The 23960-nt window shown below is 32.6% G+C and overlaps 1 protein-coding gene across 1 annotated transcript; it reads right to left on the reverse strand.

Annotated features, from left to right (window-relative positions):
- Positions 1-60: 60 nt before the first annotated feature.
- On the reverse strand, positions 61-3053 carry LOC128187638 (uncharacterized). Its single transcript, XM_052858046.1, has 3 exons — positions 2636-3053; positions 2216-2324; positions 61-1920 (listed from the first exon to the last, which is right to left on the reverse strand). The coding sequence occupies exons 1-3, from the start codon at positions 2924-2926 to the stop codon at positions 1112-1114; spliced, it is 1209 nt and encodes a 402-aa protein (XP_052714006.1). The 5' UTR covers positions 2927-3053; the 3' UTR covers positions 61-1111.
- Positions 3054-23960: the final 20907 nt, after the last annotated feature.

Here is a 23960-nt window from a genome sequence, read left to right on the forward strand (position 1 = left end):
GACGCCAGTGTTTATACATTTTTAGAACTTAAAATGGATAGCAGTTCAGGTATTCTATTCCTTTATTGCAGAAGGAATAACAAGTTGATATACATGTAATGTTAAAAAAAACTTCATTTTTTCATTTTGTGAAACTTAATGCCAATTATACAGAATGGAAAAATCAATGCTACACAATTCTTTTGATTTCAACCATACAACAATTGTACTAAACCAATTACAACAATTGTACAAAATATTTGAATGAGAATTGTTTTCATATGTGCAAAAATCCTTATCTATAAATTAAGATATACAAATACATGTACCTGTCAATGAATTAATATTACCTTAATGACAAACAATTCATTGGCAGAATATGATTTGGCAGAATATGAATATGATTTGATACATACGTACATTAATATTTTCATGGTGGTCATTGCTTTTAAGCCTATAACTCTATGTCCTGCTGTTGTCATACATTAAATGTATAAAAATTCAGAAGTATTGTTTTATATATATATAAATATAATTAGAAGATTTTAAATATGTTTTGCAAAAAGTATGAGTTCTTAGTACTCAATATGTGTGCATGCACTTCTTTATAATGAGACTGAATTTATGCACATGCAATTAAAAAATATGAAAATCTCATCAAATAACTATAGCTATATATATTGGAAGCAGACATTGAACAAGTTATAGGAATATTTTTTTCTATCATAAGAACCTTAAATTGTATGCAAGCACATTTTCACTATTTAGCTATGAAGCAATGTCATATTCTGGAACAGTACACAAAGGGGGAAGGAGATTTGTCAAAGCAACACAAATTTTCCAAATTTTAGAACACTGAGATGCCATACTTAACTGCATCACACCTTCAAAAATATGAAAGTTCTTAATTCTTTCCATTTGTCTTTCAACATGTATTCTAAGATGTGCTATTTCACGAGTCAGTAAGACATCACTTCTGGACATTTGTGTATTTTTTTTCTTGAAAGGGGGAATAATAAGATGAATACCCTTTGGCGTAGTTAGATCTGAAATGATGAAACCCTTATCTGCCATGATAGCATCGCCAACTTCACACAAATCTAAAATTCCGCAATTCTTTGTTAATTGTTTGTCACTTATACTTCCCCCCCCAAAGGTCTGAAACAAATGTTGTAACACCTGCTGGGCTGATGCCTATGAGTCCCTTAAATGTCATATGGGATTTATAATCACTGTAGAGTAATGACTTGTTAGCAAGAGAACTAGGTGTTTGCACAAAAACTTCAGTACAGTCTAATATGACTCTGCAGTTACTAAATTTTCCCTTAAATGAACATGGCATGGTGGCATATATTGTTTCTTTGGATGGCCACATTATCAAAGGCTGCAACTGAACAAACAAAAAATCAATCCATAAATTAAAAATATTGCTGCAAGTTGAAACACTAACATTAAACCTGTCTGATAAATCCTCTAGGAGTAATCCCAGCCGTAGTCTCATGAGAACAAGAAAAAACTCGTCAATAATCCTTAGTCTTCTTGGTCGTCCTTGATTTGAAGATGAAATCCCTACACGTGTTGTACTTTCGAGTGCATTATCCTTTATCTCATCAAACACAGCATTAAATGTCTCTTTGTTAGGAATACCTGTGTAGAATAAAATTTTGGAGTCATCCTGTTCTACATCTTCAAAGGTGAACACAGGTCTAGAAACTTGAATCCCTTTATCAATGAAAAGCTTTCCATCAGTCTGTGTTTCTGCAGAGGAGGAAACACACTTTTTCATGGCCATGCTGTTAAAAAAGGATTCATCAGTCTGTGTTGATGAATCTACAGTTAACAAAATAGTCTGAGTTTCCTTATTTTTTGGAACTTCACCAGCACATGTTGTCCAGTCTTTATGATAGTCGTGCATATTTAGGGAATCCTTTAACGGGTCATCTGAAATTCAAATTATATATACTGCATATCAGTAAGGGATTCAAACTCATGACTTATAGATTTATAATTATAATGTAACGCATTGCGCTACACTGTTGGGTAAAATTTTCAGAAAAGAAAAAATTTTAAAATCATGCATGCAATTATGGTTTTTTTTCTGATAAGAATTGCATCACAATATGGAGCTGTCCCATACCACCTTGAAATACATTATAAAAAATATGTAGCAAATTTTTAAGTTTCTCATTAAATTTATATCAGTTATATTAAGTAATAGTCACAAATTATGTAGAACCTGTTTGTTCAAGGCTATCCTGGTTATCCTCACTCTCAGGAAGCTGATTGTCCTGCACACCTGGCTCATGAGAAAAGGGAACAGCTGGGGCATTTGTGGTTGAGGGTGCCTGGATTGCAAAGTAATGTTGCTCTTGACTATTTCAAATGTTTGCTCTATCTCTGAACCCACCCCCCTTTAACACATTAATTTACATACACAAAAACACTCAATGATAGTTAATAAATAAGATACATTCAAAAAATAAATAAACAATGACAAAAACTTTTAAACATAATTGAGGAATATTACTAAATTATTGAAGCATAACAACTTCCAACATTATCATTCAAACACTAAACTCTTACAAGATATGCTGGATTTACCCCCCCCCCCCTCCCCACGAATGTGAATCAAACATGTTTTATCGTTTATACTAACCGAAGTTTTGAACACCTTGTTCGGAAATATCGACGGCAAAGGATGGGTTGCAGAGGGGCCGCTACCATTCACGAAATGTGAAGAACACACGTACGAATTCTTGGTGTAGGTGAAGTCCTTGCGCACTAACCTTGCTCGCTGCAGCCATATTCTACGTTTATCTGCATCGCTTGGAAATCTGTGGAGACTGACGACTTGTCCCTCTACGGTTTTCCCCCTATAATTACTACATATACAACAATACTTTCTTGAGCGGTATCCCGAAGCAGAGCTTTTCGTTCGTACGTCCATTTTGACAGTTGTCAAGAACGCCCGCGGAAGTAGACGTATATTTTAACGCATGCGCAGTTTTACAATAGGAGAGTTCCAATTAGGGGAAATAACTCACGTTCTTGAAATGGGGAATAGTAAAAATGTATTAAATCTTAAAAAATCTTTTTCTTTACTCCAACACATGTGGGCGACAAACTGAATACATGATTATGATTTCCACTATCTCCTCTACCAAAATTGTGAAATTCATGGCCGTTCAGGACATTGGGGGGGGGGGGGGGGGGGGGGGGGGGGGCAATAAATTGTTAATGCATATTATGTTTAAAATTTTATTCTCTCTTCTCGCACATCTGTATGAAAAAATAAATTGACTTGATAATTATGTTAATCAGGAAGTCCTTTACTAAAGTTTTTAATTTCATGTATCCTGGAATATGAGTTTTGTCCTTATGGCAGAGCCAAAATGGATGTATAGGTGTTAAAAATTATCTTCTTAACTCCCACACACCTAAAAGGAAAACTTAATTCATGATTTTGTAGACCAGATCTTTAAGTTTTAACCAAAATTATAGGTTTCATAGTTCTTTTTGGAAAATATCAGGCAGGGAGGTGGGCCTCATTACAAATGTATAATTTTACTACTCCAGAATGAAACCTAATTAAATGCATATATGATACTCCTCGACAAGTTTGTGTGTGGGCTACTCAGGTGACCGTCAAGGCCAATAGGCATCTTGTTTACATTTTTTTTTCTTGATCGATTTTAATTCATTGAAGTACGACGAATTTATAATTAAAAAGAAAAGAAACCATACTTATTATGCTTTTAATTAAAACAAAAATATTACTCTGTTTTCCAAAGAAATCTTCCTCTCTAAATTTAATTCAAAGATTGCTAGAATTGCATACCCTGTTGTGCTTTTCTGTAGAGAAGATAACATAATCACAATGTTTACACAGACGACTGTCAAGCAGAAGAGATGTTATATTATGTGTGATTTTAAAAAATATTTACCTAACTGTGAGTGTAATTCATTGGACACATCCTTTAACAATATATTTGAGTGTGAAGGAGACCTGTCTAATCACTTTTGTAGCCTCAAAATCGCCCATAAGAAATCTTTTAAGTTGTCCGGAGTATTTGGTAATTTTGTATAGAACAGGATATTTTGTAATTGACAAACATGTACTTAATTTAAAAATATGTGACAATCACCGAAAGAAATTGGGTGTGCAATGGAGGAGAACAAAGAAAGAGAACATGTGCATATCAAGGGCATGGAGGACATGCAAAGGACGACCGAGGGGCGCCTCCTGCACTATGTAAAGAAGTCGGTTGCAGACGGGACAGACATTGCCAGTTGGGTCAGATATTTAATTGTAAAACGATATTAATACTATTTTTACTATAACGGGATTGATTAAAAGATTATGAAGTGAAAATTAGTGAGATAGAAATCAACAAACAGACAAAATTAATATTTTGAGATTTTTTTTATAATACTTCCTGATGCGTCAAGAATGGTTTTTTATTTGATAACCAATCAATAATGACAAGATAAGTCTTAATTTCGGTTTTGGAAATATACTTTTTGAAAACATGCTTTTTTAATGTCAAACATACAATTTTAAATAATGTATGTTGTGTAGTATTTTGACTTTACTTTATTTTAAATGTTAAAAATTATTGCTACTCATAAACATTTCTTTTTACAGCCTTCCATCTGTTCATATGGAATTTACTAACTAGGCGTAATATTGGCGTAGGAAAATATCACGTTTTGCAAATCAGAATTGCTGCAGATTTATGAGTCTGTTTTCGCAATTTAAGAACAATAACATTAATGTTGGATTTTTTTTTTTTTACAAATGTGAACTAACGATATGATACTTGGGTTTCAGAATATGTTTTTAAAGTATGATTTGTCTTACAAATTTTATTTTTATAAGCTTTTTAAAGTGCCCATTCGATACATTGATTTTTGTAAAAAAGAAAAATACTAAAAAAGTTTTTCTCTCTCATTAAATGGTCAATATATTAGCTTTTCTGTCAATTTATATCTTTATATAAAGTCTTCATAATACATAAAAATCAGAGATATTTTTTTATTGGAAGCATAAAAAATAATCAAAATTTCTCCAAAATTTAAGAAAATTAGAGAAAATGCGGGCTAAGCAATATCAATTTTAGTATAAATATTTATTCCAATTTACAGAGTAGTAGTATTAGCCGATAGACACTCTGATAGTCTATGATTTCATTGAAGATTAAAATCTTCAAATCTTAAACAAATGCTTACAGAATTACATGTACAAAGAGCTACACTTATTTTTATCATCCTTTACGTTGAGGAAAAAGATAGTGACCTTGACCTGACCTTTATGCGAAAACAAAAAGGTCAAATTTGATTAAACTGACAGAATCATTTGGTAATATGATCCGTTTGACTGTGACAAAATTTTATGAATTTCTTATTATAAGGCTATATGTTTGATAACGAGAAGACTCCTTTTTTAAGCCATATCTGATGGGTACCGGTAATTTACTGGCCATCTATTGTTTTTTAATTCAAAAAGCGGTAATAGCTGTGGAAACGATAAAGAAGGCTGATGGCAGGTGAAGACCTGAGGATAACTAGTAAAGGGAATTCCTATGGTAAAATTTAAGTCCAAAGAGAACATACAAAGCGCTTTTCCTGAAATCCGTCCTGAAAATATCAGTGTGGCCACAAAGAAGAAAAACATTAATCTTCAAATCAGCGAGAAGGCAAGAATCAAGCAGTCACTTTGATGACAATGGCTAGTCATAAGAGATATCTGTGAGCCAATACTCACTAGTACACCCCGCTCTGATCTGAGTATGCAAAATAAACCAATTCGGCATTTAATAGGATGCTGACATCCAATCGGTACATCCAATCGGTACAAAAGTAAATCCCAGCGTAAGGCATGGCTAAACAAATGGTGTGTTCAAAATCAAGCATCTGCAATAAATAGTTGCTGAGAAATCTTTGTCGAAAATTTAGGTTTAATATAAACAAAGTCGTCATTTAACAAGAAGTTGACGTCCGATTGGTACAAAATGATATACCCCAACATATGGCATTCTAAACATATAGTGTGATAAAATTTCAAGCATCTGCAAGAATAGTTGCTGAGAAAAATGCGACTATATAAAATTGTTGTTAAGGACAAACAAACAGAAGGACTAATAGACACACACACAAGGGTAACAAAGCACACCTCCCTCTCACTCGGAACCGGAAAAAAATTATTTTAAGTTATTACAGGCAAGAAAACCTTGTCCAGAAACTTCTGGGAGAAACGTAAAAGCACACAATGCAATTTCAGACGTGGAAGTTCTCAAAAGACTTTTTCACGAAAAACTTTAACCGTGATAGTGGCGATCTTGTTACACTGTCTTATTACAGCTGCAAGTCATTAGTAGAGCCTCTTGTTCAGATGAAGGTTATTTATGCAGCAACTATGAGTAAGCTAGTGGGACTTTCCCTGGACTATATATGGTTTGAGCCTAAAATGGCCCCCTAAAATGAACATTGTCATTTTACTGTAATTCTTTGTTTTATTTGTACAAATATACATTTGAAGTTTTTTCATGATTTTCATTTTGATTTTAGTGCCCACAATTTAAAAATATGACATCATAAAGTTGACCTTTTCCCGCCATTTTCTCATTTTTAGCATAATTCGGCTAGTTTTGAGGCAGTTTTTCTTAAAGGAAACATTGAGCGACTGCTTGAACAAACAAAATATTTTCACCAAAGATGCATCTTTACAATACTTATAAGTGACAAAAAGTTCGTTCTTGTTCAAAGAGTCGCTCTATATTTCCCATTCGATAAAAGGTAAGAAAAATGTCAAATTTTGGTTGATTTTGATTGAATTATAAAAATAGCGTCACTTCTGACGTCATATACTGCCAGTGAGTGCATATAAATCAAATAAATGGGTGAAAAACATATTTCATGTCAACTCTTTTTAAAAATAACACAACAAGTTAATGTACCTGAATCATTTTAAAAATAGCGAATTTTGGGGGCCAAATTTGACTAATATCATATATAGTTCTTTAGCCAAGCTTAATATTAAACGTCATAAGAAATGTTTTAGTGACCCATTTGCTAATTTCAAAAGATGCAAAGTGTCTAAATCAAAAGCAGTTTTCTTAAAATTGTGCAATATCTTTCAAATATCTGAAATGCTTTTAGACGTTTTGTACACCAAGACTTGTTAAATTTTGTGTTTTGCACATGCTTTTGTCAAGATGTCAATTAAGGTAACTCCATACTCGTAAAGCTCTTCCATGAAGTTTATAAACAAAAACAAAACTGATTTCAACTAAATGGACTTAAATTTCATCAAGTTTTTGGAAAAATATACATAACGTCACACTTTTTGATATGTCAAATAAACAAAAACTAAAGAGTATTCACAAAGTTGTCGAGGAGTGTCATATATTCATTTAATTAAGTTTCATTCTGGGGTAGACAATTCTAATATAGTAATGACGACCAACTCCCTGACTGAAATCTTTCAAAAAGGATTGTGAAACCTATAATTGTAGCGAAACACTTAAAGATCATAATAGAGTGCATGGCCGGATATTGTAAAGGTGCAAGACTGATAGAAAATTATTTTCCAATATTTGTTAACTTTCAAAATAGGTTTTATGTTTCGATAATTTTATGATTCCTATGGTTTCAAAGATTAACTAAACAAGGTGGCTAGTATACATGTTTTTTTTAAAATAACCTCCCATTCCCCATCCCCATTATATGTTATTTACTTTCAATTTATTTACTATCAATATTTCTCTTCGTTTAATTTGTTTTATTAGTTCAAAAACTGTTTGTTTTAAAAAATAAAAAACTTGCATAGCTCTTTTGATCATACAACTTCTTAATTACATAATACTTCATGATTAATTGCTAAATATGAACAAGCTAAATATGAAAGATAACTCCATTAACTGTTACCCTCACCCCCCGAACTCTTTCCAAATGCTTTTACAATGTCTTAACTTCATTTTTTCTCTCTACAACATCTGTGAGTTTAATAATTTCTTATATTGAAATTCCTGAGTCGGATAAAATAATTAAGACAAATATATAACCACCATAACACTTGCTTTACATCACCTGAAATATTATTCAAGATAATAGCTTAATGCATTAAGGATCCTTACCCTATACGGGTGTTTTTTTTTTCCAAATCCCTTAATTTAGCAACATGAAAATAAAAGTTTTGATAGATTTCTTTACTTTCTCTCTTTATATGCTGTCAGTAAAGAAAACGATTTTTTAAAACATTAAAGGGGCATGGTCACAATTTTGGTAAAATTTAATTTTTCTGTTTTTATTATTTACAATGCTTTAGGAATGCATATTCTTATGATCAAATGAAACTTGGGTGCCAGTCGATGATTTTTAAGCAAGATGCAGGGCTCACAATTCTTCCTAATGTAAACAAGGCTGGTGCCCTGTTTTTGTTTACATAGGTTCAATATACCATTAAAATATTTTTTTTATTTAAATCATTAAACATTACTTACGATTCAAAATTCAAAATGTAAACAAAACCTTTGTTTACATAGCGAAGTAACCTCTGTAACCCGCTAATAACTCAACAAATGACAATCAAATTTCGATTGCCTAGTAAAAATGCCTTGCTGAAGCATTGTAAACATTAAAATCGAAAAAATAATTTTTGACCAAATCGTGACCATGCCCATTTAAATTCATTACCACTTTTATGACTATTTTGGACCCGCCCTAGAGGAGTTCAGTTTTCCTTACAGATGTGTGGCAATAGAGAACATAATTTTTAATAAATATTTATGCATTAACACTATTTGCCAATTTTGGCCCTGCCCTAGAAACAAAACCCATACTACCATATGGGACATTACATGAACAATTTCAGTAGAAGACTTCTTGATTAGCATGATTGTAAAGTTAGTTTTTCTTCAAGATGTGTGAGAGTAAAGAAGATTTTAAAAATTATATGCAGTATTATTACTGTTTGTCCTTATTGTCCCCATCCAAAGGCCTAAACCCCTGACCCACGGGCCATGAATTTCACAATTGAGGAAGAGGGGTTAGTGGACATCAAAACCATGCATTCAGTTATTTCCAACATGTGTGGGATTGAAGAAGATTTTCTAAGATTTATTACATCTTCACAATATAGCTCTACTGGTACATGGCCTAAACCCCTGTCCCAAGGCTCATAAAATTTCACAATTTCGGTGGAAGACTTCCTGAATAATATAACAATACTTTTACTTATTAACAAATATTTATGGGAGTGGAGAAGAAGATTTATTTTTTACTTAACGGCCAAATTGGCCGACTCTAGAGCCTGAACCCCGACCCAGGAGCCATGAATTTCAAAATTTTGATTGCGGGTTTCATGGACATCATAACCATGCAGTCACCGTTCATCTCAAATGGGGGTTAATAAGAAGATTTTTTGAAAATTATGGGTTTTTTTTTTTTTACATATTTGGCCCAGCTTATATGAGGTGATAGAGCTAATAGATTCACAATTAAGATTTCTCATACCATAGAGATGCTCCGTCAGCTCTCTAAAAGAAGTGAAAAATGTAAAATTGTTAACGGTCAACGCACAGATGCACGACGACGGGCGAAAACAGATATCAATAGGTCACATATTTTTACTCAGGTGACATAATATAACCGTGTGCACAAATTTATTTGTTTTGCCTCGGACTAGAATGTCTCGACGTCATTGGGTGAATAGCGTCACGTAATTGCCTTATAAATTTCTTCGGACGACAAGCGTCAACATTTTATACGGCACCATGGCGGACGCAACGTTATTTGAGCTGAATTTGTATACAAACGTTCAAACATACCTTTAATTCTTAAACCTCAAAATATATAAAGAGACCCTTCTTTGCCCGAGTTAAATTAGAGATTAAATCTATGAATTTAATAATTTGTTATATATCATCCTTTTTTCTTTCTTTTATTACAAATAAAACTGTAGGTCCTCGACAAAAAAAAAATACTTATTAGGTTTGCTACTGACTGTTTACAGAAATATGTGAGGTAGGTAAAGTCCATAGAATGCTATGGAGTCGGTAAAGTCCATAAAAGGCTGTGGGGTCGGTAAAGTCTACAGAAGGTTCGGCTCCGCCTCGCCTTCAATTGACTTTTTCGACCTCACAAATTTCTGTATAGTCAGTAACAAACCGCCGAGCCTTCTATCGGCTTTACCGACCTCACAAATTTTTGCAAACAGTCAGTAACAAACCTAATATTATGTAACGCCTATGCTGTCAGTCAGTAACAAACCTAATATTATGTAACGCCTACGCTGGTATGATAAGGCACCTCTCGTCGATCGTTCGAGTAAAAATTCCTTAGATCGATATGACGTCACCATAAGCAGCATGATGTCATATATTACTCAAGAAACCTGTCAGTTTTAACTTTATCTCTGGTCCAAATTACGTAAAATGTCACTTTAGATACTCTTCTGACTGAATACATCTTCGATTTTTGTACATGTATCAAACGTATTATTAACATTGATGACGTTACACGCATGTTAAATAAGAGACAAACCATTAGAATGCAGTGTAAACAATGCTGATATAAGACTTATTTTTAAAATACAAATACCCAAGATTTACATGTCTGTCTGTGTCAGTTAAGCTTTAGTCAGAATAATACAGACATGGCGATTTTGTTTTATCAGCGAGTGTTACAAGGTAAGCAGATACACATTTTATATGGTTTGACCTACCTTTCCTCAGTCAGTGTGTACAAAAAAGGCAGAAGTGATGATGGAACAATTCAAAAATATTCTTTAACAGAATAAGTAATTTATCCTGAATTTTTTTCACTTAAATATTTCTGATGCAATTCATTAAGGGTGCATAGCAAAATTCTTATCTGCTTCTTTGTCTTCTTTCTTGTAACCGTATCTTTAACTCCTGAGGTCAGACGACTATTATCGTCTCTTCCAAATAAACTCGTGAAATCCATATTCATCCTTGGAGTCAAACTGTATGTCCACTTTTGATATTATTTGTTTGCTTGGCAAAATCCTCTTTTGCTCTGTTTGGAGAGCAGTAAAGCATTTGACAATGTACATTTTAGTTGTTAACAGCCTCTACTAACTTTTGATTTAAAGTTTCGTAAGCACAAAGTGGAACTAGAGAACGTCTGACGATGGTTTTTTTCTTTAAGGCGAAAAGTTTAATTTCACACATTTTAACATTTTCTTGAATTTGCAATATACTGTGTTTATATTTTATTTGGTAACCCGACTAAACTTGGGTGACTTATTGCTATCCGTTTTTTTCCGTCGTCGTGCGTTAACAATTTTACATTTTTAACTTCTTAAAAACTACAAGTCCAGTTGTTAGCATTTTTTATGTGAGGCATCTCTGTGGTAAGAGGAATTTAGATTGTAAAGTTCATAGCTCTACCACACCAAGGGCACCACAGGTGGGGCCAAATATGCAAAAAAGATGCCAAATTTTCAAAAATCTTCTCTATTCCCACACATTAGGATAAAACTGGTTGCATGTTTATGATGTCCATGAAGTCCTCTACCAAACTTGTGAAATTCATGACCCCTGGGTCTGAGGTGGGGCCAATATGGCCATTCAGTAAAAATGCATTGAATCTTTGTAAATCCTCTTCCCTACTCACATGTTAAACACTAAATTCATGAGCCCTGTGTCAGGGGTTCAGGCTCTAGGGTGGGGCCAATATGGCCATATAGTAAACATGTATTGAATCTTAGAAAAATTTTCTTCTCTACTCCAATATATATTTGTTAAAAACTAATTGCATGATTATGATGCAATGAAGCCTCTACAAAAATGGTGAAATCCATGACCCCTGGGTCTGGGATAGGGCCAATATGGCCATTTAGTAAAAATGTTTTGAATCTTAGAAAAATCTTCTTCTCTACTCCAATATATATTTGTTAAAAACTAATTGCATGATTATGATGCAATGAAGCCTCTACAAAAATGGTGAATTTCATGACCCCTGTGTCACGGGTTCTGGCTCTAGGGTGGGGCCAATATGGCCATATAGTTAAAATGTATTAAATCTTAAAAAATCTTCTTAACTCCCACACATGTGGACTAAAAAAACTTAATTTATGGTTATGATGTCCTCTTACTCTTCTACAAAAATTGTGAAATCCATGGCCCATGGGTCAGGGGTTCAGGACCGGGGGGGGGGGGGGGGAGGGTTACACTGTTAATGCATTATAATGTTGAAAAATCTACCTTCATAACATTACTTATTAGGTTTGTTACTGACTATTTACAGAAATTTGTGGTGTCGGTAAACCTAATAAGTGCTTTGTTTTGTCGAGGACCTACAGTTAAGTAAATAAACCAAAAAAAAAATAAAACAATTAAATTCATACCTTAATTCAATAATGTTTTACCTTCCTCGTCAGTCGATTGTGCAAACATGGATGCTATTTGTAGGATCAGAATAACTACGTCACGGGCAAAGGGGGCTCACTCTAAATAGTTTTGGGCTTAATAATTAAAGGTATGGTTAAACGTTTGTGTAAACAATCAGCTCAAATAACGTAACGTTCTCCATGTTGCCGTATAAATTTTGACACTTGCCGTGTAAAGAAGTTTATAAGGCAATCACGTGACGCTATTCATCCAATGACGTCGAGACATTCTAGTCCGAGGCAAAACAATTATGTTAACCAGTAAGTCCTCTACTAAAATTTTTAATTTCATGTCCCCTGGAGTATGGGTTTGACTCTAGGGCAGGACCAAAATGGATGTATAAGTGTTAATGCATACAATGTTTAAAAATTATCTTCTTTACTCCCACACACCTGTTCACACTCATTTTCAGATATTTCATTATTTTGGGTAATTGCTTATCGGTGTTAGCCTAAAAAATATCCCCGTTTAAATACTAGTAGTGTATTAATAATTGAAAAGAGGAAAAATCCACCGAAATCTATGGCAATCAACTATGTATTTAATTGCATGTATTTGTAAATTGTAACACTATTCTGGGCGATCCCAATCCACAAACTTCATTTCTCGTACTGGGTTGCTTCTGGAAAAAAAATGCCAGTTTAAATTTGAGGTTCATATCAAGACATACTTATAATTGATGGCATTATCATATCGAGCATTACGCATCGGCTCCTTCTTTTGTCGTCATTTTTTTTCCATTTTCTTCCGCCTCTCATTTCCTTGGTTCACATGAGCATCATGAATTGTTATCATTCAAAGAAAGGGCACTGGCTGGCATTTGGGTGGAGTCTGTGCTGAACACTTTCTGGTAATATATGTAAGTTCTTTAAATTCATATTCATTTCTGATTAAAGTTATTATATTTAATTAAAGTTATTTCAATCTGCAGGAGAAAACATAAAACTAAAATAAATCTTAATTTCCTGAATGTACAAAATGTTTTACTAAAACAAATTAAACTAAATCTCATCACATTTACTCATACACATATACCCGCAAACGAAGTTTGAGGGGTATATATTGGCACGTCTGTGCAAAATTCGTGTCTGGTCCTTATCTTTTTTATGAAGGAACACTGGAAGTTTCTTCTTCACACAAAGATTGCTTATGACTTAAGGATGTGTAATGACCTTGATTAAAGGTCATTCGGGCAAGGTCACTGGCAGAAAGCAGTGCAAGATTCGTGTTAGGTCCATACCTTATGAAGAAACATTGGAAGCTCTTACTCTTTTGACCTAAGCGTGTGTCATGACCTTGATTCAAGCTTAATTGGGGGAATTTAAGGTCATAGTTTAAAAAAACTTTGTCTGTTTCATTTCTTGTATTAATGGAAATAATGGGAAGCTAAAATTTGACACTAACCTTGTGTCAGGCCACATAAAATTATTTTTTTTGTATTATCATCCCCGCCCGTCTAGCTAAAAATGGCCTGCCCCGATATATTATTTTTAATGTGTTGAAAAATGTTTCAAAATGTGTAATGGCTGCTTACCATGAGAATTATCGTTTGATTCCAGTCATGTTTGTTAACATGAGGACGCAAAGTCCTCATGCATAGAGTTGAATTGAAATAAAATGATATTAAAAGAATAGATATTGGTTGATGTACTCATATTAGCATTAACAGATTTAAAAAAAAGAGCATTATTTAAAATGGACAGTTAAATAGATTCATCTGTTATTTTATAATATAGATAAAAAATAATTGAGTTTTGGTCTTTTTTAGCGGGGGTTGTACCCTTATTTTAATTCTGATTAAAACAATTAAATTTAATCCTATAAACACTAACCAAACTCATTTAATACAAAATTACTGAAATGGCCTGTAATTTTTTTTTCTTTTAAGTGTAAAAACTAACTTTGAATGACCCGGCAGACATCTGAAAAGCTTGGTTAGGGTACGTCATCAAAGCTTTCAAATCCACAACCTCTTCACGCGGGTTTCTTGACTGTTTTACAGTAAAAAAACGAAAAAATATCAATATTTAACAATACATTTGGCCCGACTTTTTTTTTTATTTTCAGATTAAGGAAAAAATGTTTAAGTGCCGGTTATTAACACATTTAAACTTCTGAAAAACAATAGATTAACAATGTTAGTCCAACTGGTTCCTAAAGATTCTGCTGGTTTAATGGTTTAGGAACAAATTTCCTTTCCTAAGTCTGATGGCTTCACCTTGGCAGAGTTGTCAATATTTAGGATGACATATGCAAACAGGTCTTCGAAAACCTGCTAAAAGAATAACCATTTAGGCATTTATCAACTTAAGATCACAAATTTGGCGAGTCGAATTAATCTTATGTTACAAATGAAATAAAGACGACATTTTGTTCTACGGGTATATGTTAATTAACGCATTACCATTAAACGTGATGTGGCGATGAACATGTATTGTAATTAATTAAACAAGATCCTTGACAGCTGCACAACGATTTAAAATTAATATATAAAGAAGGAAACAGAGAATGAAAGACAAAATTGGGAATGGAGAATCTTGTAGGTAATTTGTGAATCGGGGGCTATTCTTGACAGTGACACATTACGAATTTCAGAGGAAGTTCATTTAATAATATTGCAAGCTGTGGGCGTATCGTATGCTTTAAAACATTGAAATTGCTTAAAAAGACATCTTTCAATAACAATATCGATATACAAAATCTATTAAATGTGAAAAAATATTAATTTAAAGTTATTCAGTTTAAAATTTATTTGTATGTTGTGCTTAGTGAAACACAGCATGACTTTATGAAAGAAAATGACCATTTTTACGTTACCAAAATTAACACCAACACTGTGTGCAACGTCAGTAGGTTTACTTATGAAGAGGTCCATGGACCACATAGCTCACCTCGGCTTGATTCACGTACAGTTGAATTGCAGGAAATTAAATGCCATCTTCAAATAAGTAACAAAGATTTATTTTAAGGCAGTTGCGTTGGATCTGGCGCATGCTTTCCAGCCTTCACTTGTTACGTTGCCAAATCCAGATGTGCATGTAAGAACTCTAAGATGTGTTTTAAAGATGTGTGAACAGTCTAGACTATTGCACGGCATTTCTCCTGTGCTTACATTACGCTCTGGATAAGAAAACCAGAACGGAATATTATTTTCAAACTCTTCTACTTTTACATCTGTGCCGATTGTAGACTCCTTTTTCCATTGGTCAAACATGGAAGGAAAACAATAAAAAGCATATGCTGCAGATAAAGCAGACTTAGGGTATTTTTTTGACTGCATAATTTGAATTACGAGCTGTTTTAGAGATTTGACATTTTTTTGTTTGGGTTTACGTTGATATTGTTCTTGACTAATATCATTAAATCCTAAAAAAGATCCAAAAATTTCCAAGAAACTTTCATATCAGTAAGGGTCGTTGGCAACATTGATTTCAGTCCTCTACAAATCACATTGATTTCGTTTTTCGTTAGACAGGCAAAATACGTTTTAGACTTCAATTTCGATTCTACATCCTTTATAAGTAGTAAGGTGCTCCAATGTTTTCTAGTTTTTTCATCAGACTTAGGAAATTGGAGAACTGTGTTCGAAATGAAACCATTTACATCAAATAAAGTATTTCTTGTCAGAACATTTTCATGCGACTGTTCTTGTGCAATGATTGCAAAGATGTCTATTTCGTCAAGGTGAAACTCGATTGCTTCTGTGAAAGCTATGCTTTCGCAGTTCGTATGAGTATTACTTGAATGATTACCGTTTGCCATGGTTTCATTATCAACTGTTTCCAAAACAGATTGTATGTCGCAATCGTCATGTTCCTGGAGTGATGAAACAATGTTATCTGGTAGCCAGTCTGTATCAATTCTTTCTAAGGCATGCGTACCTGACTCTTGATTTTCTGTGCCTTTTTTTTATTGATGTCTTTGGGGATAACCAAACCCTTTTGTCAGTTGAAGTGCGAATCTTTTCAAAAGACATGTCCTTGCTTTTGACCTATAAAACTGTTTTCATTAGTAGACTAAGAATGTTTGTTTGAAATGAGACGTCAATTATAATAATTTTTGGATACTAAGACATGCATGATGGATGCATAGCCGAAACCAGTTTACCCATCTCGTTAAGGTAGTCCATCCATAACTAAGGTGAATTTAACGATTTAGATTGGTCTATACTACATCAAATACATGTACATATTTTAAAGCTGTTATGCGGCTGACATAAACCAAACTTGGGTTTATGTATGTAGTCAATTAAATGATCTTTTTGCACACTTAAAATGTTTTTAAAGAGTTGCCTGCCCTTAAGGAATATTTTAAAAAAAACCATTTTCTTAATGCTATACACGCTATAATTTACGTCAATTTTGAATGACAGTGAAAACGCATGTGTTTGTCTACTTATAAAAGTTATCCATAATCTGTGAATTACAATGGTGAATTCCATCTCGTAACAAAGATATAGATTTTTAATTGTTTATTTTCCTGCCAGGAAAATATACCTTTTCATGAATATTGATGAAGGAAGAGCGAAACCGACCTCATTGTGCATTTCCGTGAGAACTAGGTGGTCGTTATTGTTTGCCTAATTATACCCCTGCTCCGAAGGAGAGGGGGTATACTGTTTTACCCTTGTGTGTCTGTCTGTCTGTCTGTCTGTCCGTCCGTAACAAAAATTTCTGTTGCATTTATCTCAGCAACTATTTATTGCAGATGCTTGAAATTTTAAAACAGCGTTTGTTAAGGCATGCCATATCGTGGGATATATTTTTGTACCAATCGGACGTCAACTTCCTGTTAAATGACGACTCTGCTTATTTTTTAACCAAAATTTTCAAACAAATTTTCGTCAAAGATTTCTCAGCAACTGTTTATCGCAGATGCTTGAAATTTTTACGCAGTATTTGTATAGGCATGCCATATCGTGGGATATATTTCTGTACCAATCGGACGTCATCTTCCTGTTAAATGACGACTTTGCTTATTTTTTAACCAAAATTTTCAAATAAATTTTCGTCAAAGATTTCTCAGCAATTGTTTATCGCAGATGCTTGAAATTTTTACACAGTATTTGTATAGGCATGCCATATCGTGGGATATATTTTTGTACCAATCAGACGTCAACTTCCTGTTAAATGACGACTTTGTTTATTTTTTAACCAAAAATTTTTTTCAAACAAATTTCCGTCAAAGAATTCTCAGCAACTGTTTATCGCAGATGCTTGAAATTTTTACACAGTATTTGTATAGGCATGCTATATTGTGGGATGTATTTTTGTATCAATCAGACGTTAACTTCTTGTTAAGGATATGTGAACCTGACAAAAACAAGTTCATTGCGCAACGCGAACTGTCGTCTGGCGACAAGCAATCGTATTTCACATCGACGGTTTATTTGCTTAATTTAAGGTTTAAAACAGAGATATAAAATGTGTAAGTTTATGAATTTGCATAAAATATAATTTATATCAACATTTACATCAAAAGGTTTTACTTTTTTAATCATTTACAAACTTAAAGTTTACGACATACTTGCGCCGATTTCCGGTAATTTCCCAAATCTCGATGTAAACAACAAGTCGGAATGACAAAAACTGATGGATATTATTAGTGTATGACGAATATTGCGAACACAAACTGATGTCGGGTGTCATAAAAAGGGAATGGAAAAAAGGACGAGACCATACACCAGTTCCCTGTGATCTAAACCTGCCATTTGCAAGCAGTAAGCATGGTAGGTGTCTTATCATGACATGTGCTATATTGTATTATGTTAATGTTACAGATTATTATGCTCGTATATTATCCACGTGAAAACAATATCGCCTAGCCTATATGCAGAATAGCTACACAATAATCCTAATTTGTTCAAACATAAAAATTATTCATTGTTAATTCAGTCAGTGTTTGTAATTAAAATAATCACAATTTTAGTTCGAATTTTCTTAAATGAAATTAACCATCTGATGATAAATGGTAAGGTTGACCGCATAGAGGGCCCTGAGTTTACTCTAGCATATGACAAGCTTATTTACCAACATTTACTCACAAAATATTTTTAGTCTAACACTTTCATGCACATTAGCTTGAACAGTATATTTGTAAGGAATAGGTTATATGTTTGTATTGATGATTTTTTTAGCACATACTGGCGTGCGACCAGTTCTCGCCGAGTACCATTTCTCGCCAGTACATTGTGACGTAAATTTTTCGTCTATAATTTTATGTGTTGATAAAATGACGTCACAATGTACTGGCGTGAAATGGTACTCTGCGAGAACTGGTTGCACGCCAGTATAGTTCATAACATGAAGAATTAATCTTTTATTCACTATCAATAACTGATAATGTTGATTCTCTGTACTGTGAAAACATTTGAACAGCTGACTGATATTCACCTTTATTGAACTGTAAAAATCAAAGTACAGTTGAAAGAAAAATTAGTATATCATGGTTTATCGGTTGATAGAATTGCTCACATCATATTTAGATTTCATGTGCTGGGTTCATTATTATTACAAATTCTTATTTTTTCCCCATTATTTTCAAATCATTAAAACGCAAGATTTCTAAATACACACAGATATATAAGATATATGAAATTGTCAAGTTAAGTAACATTAATTTAAATTTTCAAGATTAGAATAAAATGTTGACAAGTTTCACCTGATATCAAATTTTTATATAGAATAATCCATTTATATAAGGTTCTGTCTGTCTATGTTGCATACACTTTCATGATATGCCTATATGAATTTTATATATTTTTTTACATGTAGATTCTTAAAATCATCCTTTCATATAAGTCCTTATATGTTATAAGTAATAGTACCAGTAATATCAGGGTTTTTTTTTTTTAATACAGACTTTTCAAACCTCCAAGAGATGAGAACATCACTGGTATGTGTTAACGAGATCATTCCTAATACAAGACACAATGCGGAAAAATGATGAAGAGAAGAGCTGATAATCAGATTATTGTCTCTGTTATGTTCATCCTGATAAAGCCTTTCCCGATTGATGCCCTGGATCATTTATTTGGTAATTTAAGGATGACAATATTTATTTCAACATTTATGATATAATATTAAGACAATTAATAAGCAGCACAACATATCCTGAAATATGAAACTGGACCAAACCAGTGATAATCTACCATTTATGATTTATTACATTTACTTGGATTTGAAAACCATTTCTGAAACTCCAAAAGCCATGAATAATTTGGACATATAATGCATACAATTAAGAATTAGTATTGTAAAAGAATATATATTATGATAATGCATATGCTATAAGAAATAAAATTGATAGATATCAATTCAAAAGGTGTTTATACTGACCAAGTGCAGTAATAAAGTTTGTAATGGCTATATACTGTTCATGTGGAGAAACTGGTTTTTAAAATATATGTCTTATGTTTATAATTATGTTTAATTTGATGATTGCATAGTATATCAAATCATCATTTCTGTCTATTAATGTCTGTCTGTCCATCCATTTATCTATATGAAGTCTGTTTTATTTTATAACCCTGATGAGGTTACTGATGTAGATCAAGTTGAGATCATCATTATGACACTTATAATTACAACAAGCCTCACAGAAAATATCAGTCCTCTTAAATGAATGAGTTATGAATGTATGGTTGAGTAAAATTTTTATTTTAAATATTTTTTGAAATGATTTTTGTGAATAAGAATATTTTTGTTATAACTTATCTATATTTTTATCATTTTTGCATGAAAAAAAATATACATATCCTAGTTAGGCCACACCAATATAATTTCTTGCTTGTCGGACATTAAGTGGAAAAGGGTACAAGCGGGCTAGCGATAAAATAATAAGATTATTATTTTTTGTAGCCAAAATTTTGAGGCGGTCCATAATGATATGATTTGTATAGTTTTATTTAAACACGAGCATGCAGGATCCGATAAAAAAAAAGAAATTTAATTGGGGTGGCATTCCACATTTTCTATATTTTAGTTCAAATTGAGGCTGAACCATTGTAATATATTACCCTGCATAATCATTCTGATAAAGTCTCAATCATACATTATAAATAGCATCAAGACCAATATGGGGACCAAGGAAGGGTTCAAAGTTCAAAGGAATTATAGGATTGCATACAATCATGTATATACATAAGGACAAATCATAAATCATTTCAGAATCTGCAGTGTTGTTTAGTCCAATCAGATAATATGATTTAAAGAATTACCGGTATCATGATTAAGTATCAAATTTCATTTTATACCTGTAATCATTTGAAAGATTCTCCTATTTTCCGACACTTATTTTAATGCAATACCTTACAAATCAGACAAAACTTTTAAAGATTGATTGAGGAAATTCAAATTAATTACAATCAGTATATGATTTTTATGAAACCTGTGATTTATTTGGTTTGATTGTATTTTAAATCTTTCAACAAAGGCTTAATAAAGATTGTGTGTATTGAAGTTTTCATGCATGTTTTTCTTTTTTGTGTACAGAGACTAGAGTTTCTTGATTATATCAGATGCACAACTATGACACTCTGTTAATTACCATTAAAATAAACTCTTTAGGAAGTGAAAAAATTGTTAAATTAAAGAATCATTTTCTCTTTATATGATTGGTTTTTAGAAATACTACCATTTATGGCAGTGTTGACTTTCATGAAGCGCGCAGAGTGATTTTTTGTAAAAGTCAGATCAGAGGAAATTCGGGTTTTCAGCCTTTTTAATTCAATTAGTTTTAGTATTTACAACACAACTCCTTTAATTTTGTTCGACAAGAACTTATGCAGGTTCACAGTATAACTAGTTGAAAGAAATCGCCATTTAAAACTGAATTATACGTCTTTTTTTAACAGCATGTAGGGTTTGTAGCATCTATTTCAATAGAGGTCAGAGGAAATTCAGACGTTATTATCTTTTTTTCTAATTCACGAACATGCCAATTATTGATTACTAATTTTTTGCTATTTATCATTTCTTCAAAATTACATAAAAAAAATAAGAGTGTAATTATAGGAAATTGTATTTTTTGCAATTTTTCTAGCTCGGGTCACGTCAAAAAATGTCACTTTTTTAGTGGTCAGAGGAAATTCAAACTAAAATAGCGGATTAAATAAAAGGAATTCTTATAATCCATTTTCAGATAAATAGAGTATTTTATTAACCTTTTTAATATTTTGGTGAGAAAAGTTTTCTAGTTAATTGTAAATATGTCTTTTATGACATTTTAAATTTGCATTTAAGGTTTTTTGTCTCGTTCTAACTTTTTGAACATGGGTAAGTTTGAAGGTCGTTGCCATGGAAACGAACTCACGAACATATGCTAAAAATGTCTTTTTTGACAAAAACAAATGGATTAGAGTCTGTTTAAACAATTTTTTCAATTATTCAATTAGTTTCATGTCAGGTTCACATGTCCTTAAATGATGACTTTGTTTATTTTTTACCAAAATTTTCAAACAAATTTCCGTCAAAGAATTCTCAGCAACTATTTATCGCAGATGCTTGAAATTTGAATACACTATTTGTTTAGGCATGCCATATTGTGGGATATATTATTGTATCAATCGGACGTCAACTTCCTGTTCAATAATGACTTTGTTTATTTTTTGCCAAAATTTTCAAACAAATTTTCGTCAAAGATTTCTCAGCAGCTATTTATTGCAGATGCTTGAAATTTTTACACAGTGTTTGTTAAGGCATGCCATATTGTATGATATATTTTTGTACCAATCGGACGTCATCTTCCTTTGTTTATTTTAGCCAATATTTTCAAACAAATTTTCGTCAAAGATTTCTCAGCAGCTATTTATCGCAGATGCTTGAAATTTTTACACACTATTTGTATAGGCATGCCATATCGTGGGATATATTTTTGTACCAATCAGACGTCAACTTCCTGTTAAATGTCGACTTTGCTTATTTTGCATATTCACATCAGAGCGGGGGTATCACTAGTGAGCATTGGCTCACAGATTTCTTGTTAAATATCCAACTTGATTTTTATATGCTTAACAGTTGTTTATTTGAAATACATACATGTATAATGAGTAAAATACGTTTGTCATTCACGATACCCTTACTTCTGCATTAACACTTATAGGATCTATAAATAGCACATAGGGGGAAAACAAAGGTCTACGTCATTTTTTTAAAGGAAGTATTCATATCTACCCACAGATTTGTATTTTTTTCTTTTGTTTGTACTCGTATATCGGACAAATTTTTGCTTTACTGAAAATATTCTTTCCTTTGTGAAACTATCACAATTATGAAGATGTTGACCCTTCACCAGTTGTGGTATGATAGACTAATTTAGCTGTCGATATCACGCGATAGATTGATATTCACGAGGAGGCATTACTTTCCTGGCAGGAAAATAAATATTTTTTATTGTTTAAAATTAATATTTGATATAATTGTTATGTGATCGAATTGAGCATTATAATTAACAGCATAAAGGTAACTTTTATTTGTAATCAAACACATACATTTTCCCCTTTATTCAAAATTGACGCAAATTATAGCGTGTATAGCTTGAAAATATGTATGGCAAACTATGAATTATATAAGCATATTCGAAGATGGAGAAAGCTTTTGCAACTTTTTACCAAGAGAAATGCGAGAAAATATCTTGTACTAAAGAAATATATTTAAAAATGCATTTTTCCCATAGACTTCAATGTTAACTTCAACATATGATAAATTGATTCAATCTAATTAAAATTAGACCTTTCATCTCGCTCTCTGTTATATATGGATACCGCTCGTGAAAGGAGATCCTTTCACGAGCGGTATTCATATATAACAGCAATGATTTGTGCTGAGGTCCAAACGCTGTTTACTTTTGGTTTGTCTGGGTAACTGCATAGGAGAGTTGATTAAAATCAACTCCCAAAAGTCACTGCGTTCCAAAAACAAGGCTCGGGCCCCGTTTTGTTTACAAAGGTTCAATATACCAGTCAAAAATCGTTTTCAAGTTGATTTGTCTGTCTGCTTATTCATTTTAAGCATGGATTATTAATGATCATTAATTTGATCGTAAGTCGTAAGATCTTCTTTAAAAAGCACCCTGGGCCAAATTACGACCAAGATATTCATGATTTGTCGCAAGTTTTTTTTGTAAAACGAAGTCATGTTATACAAATTTAACAAAAATTTTCTATCCAATCAAATGGTGCGTTACAACCAGAATTAAATTATTAACCAATATGTGTAAACATGAAACACAGCATATTAAAATTGGACTGGTGATCAATAATGTGAATTTGTTTTGATAGATATGATTACATCCGAAGCTGTGTATATAGGACTATGTATGTCCTCGAATATCTAGTAACAGACCAATAAAACAACAAAAAAACACCAACCATTAAGGGAGATCAATGTAATTAAAACCCACGCATTTCATAAAAAAAACAACGTTTTTATTCGTACTTAAAAAAAAAGATTTTTCGGACTTCGTAAAATGTTGAAGAGGGAATGCCAAGGATTTGTCTAAAAGCAGTGCAGCATACGCCGACAGTTCCGATTATGTACAAAAATTTCCATTTCTTGGTTTCTTCATCAT

This window comes from Crassostrea angulata, chromosome 1 (assembly GCF_025612915.1).
Source record: "Crassostrea angulata isolate pt1a10 chromosome 1, ASM2561291v2, whole genome shotgun sequence".
NCBI classification, from domain to species: Eukaryota; Metazoa; Mollusca; class Bivalvia; order Ostreida; family Ostreidae; genus Magallana; species Magallana angulata.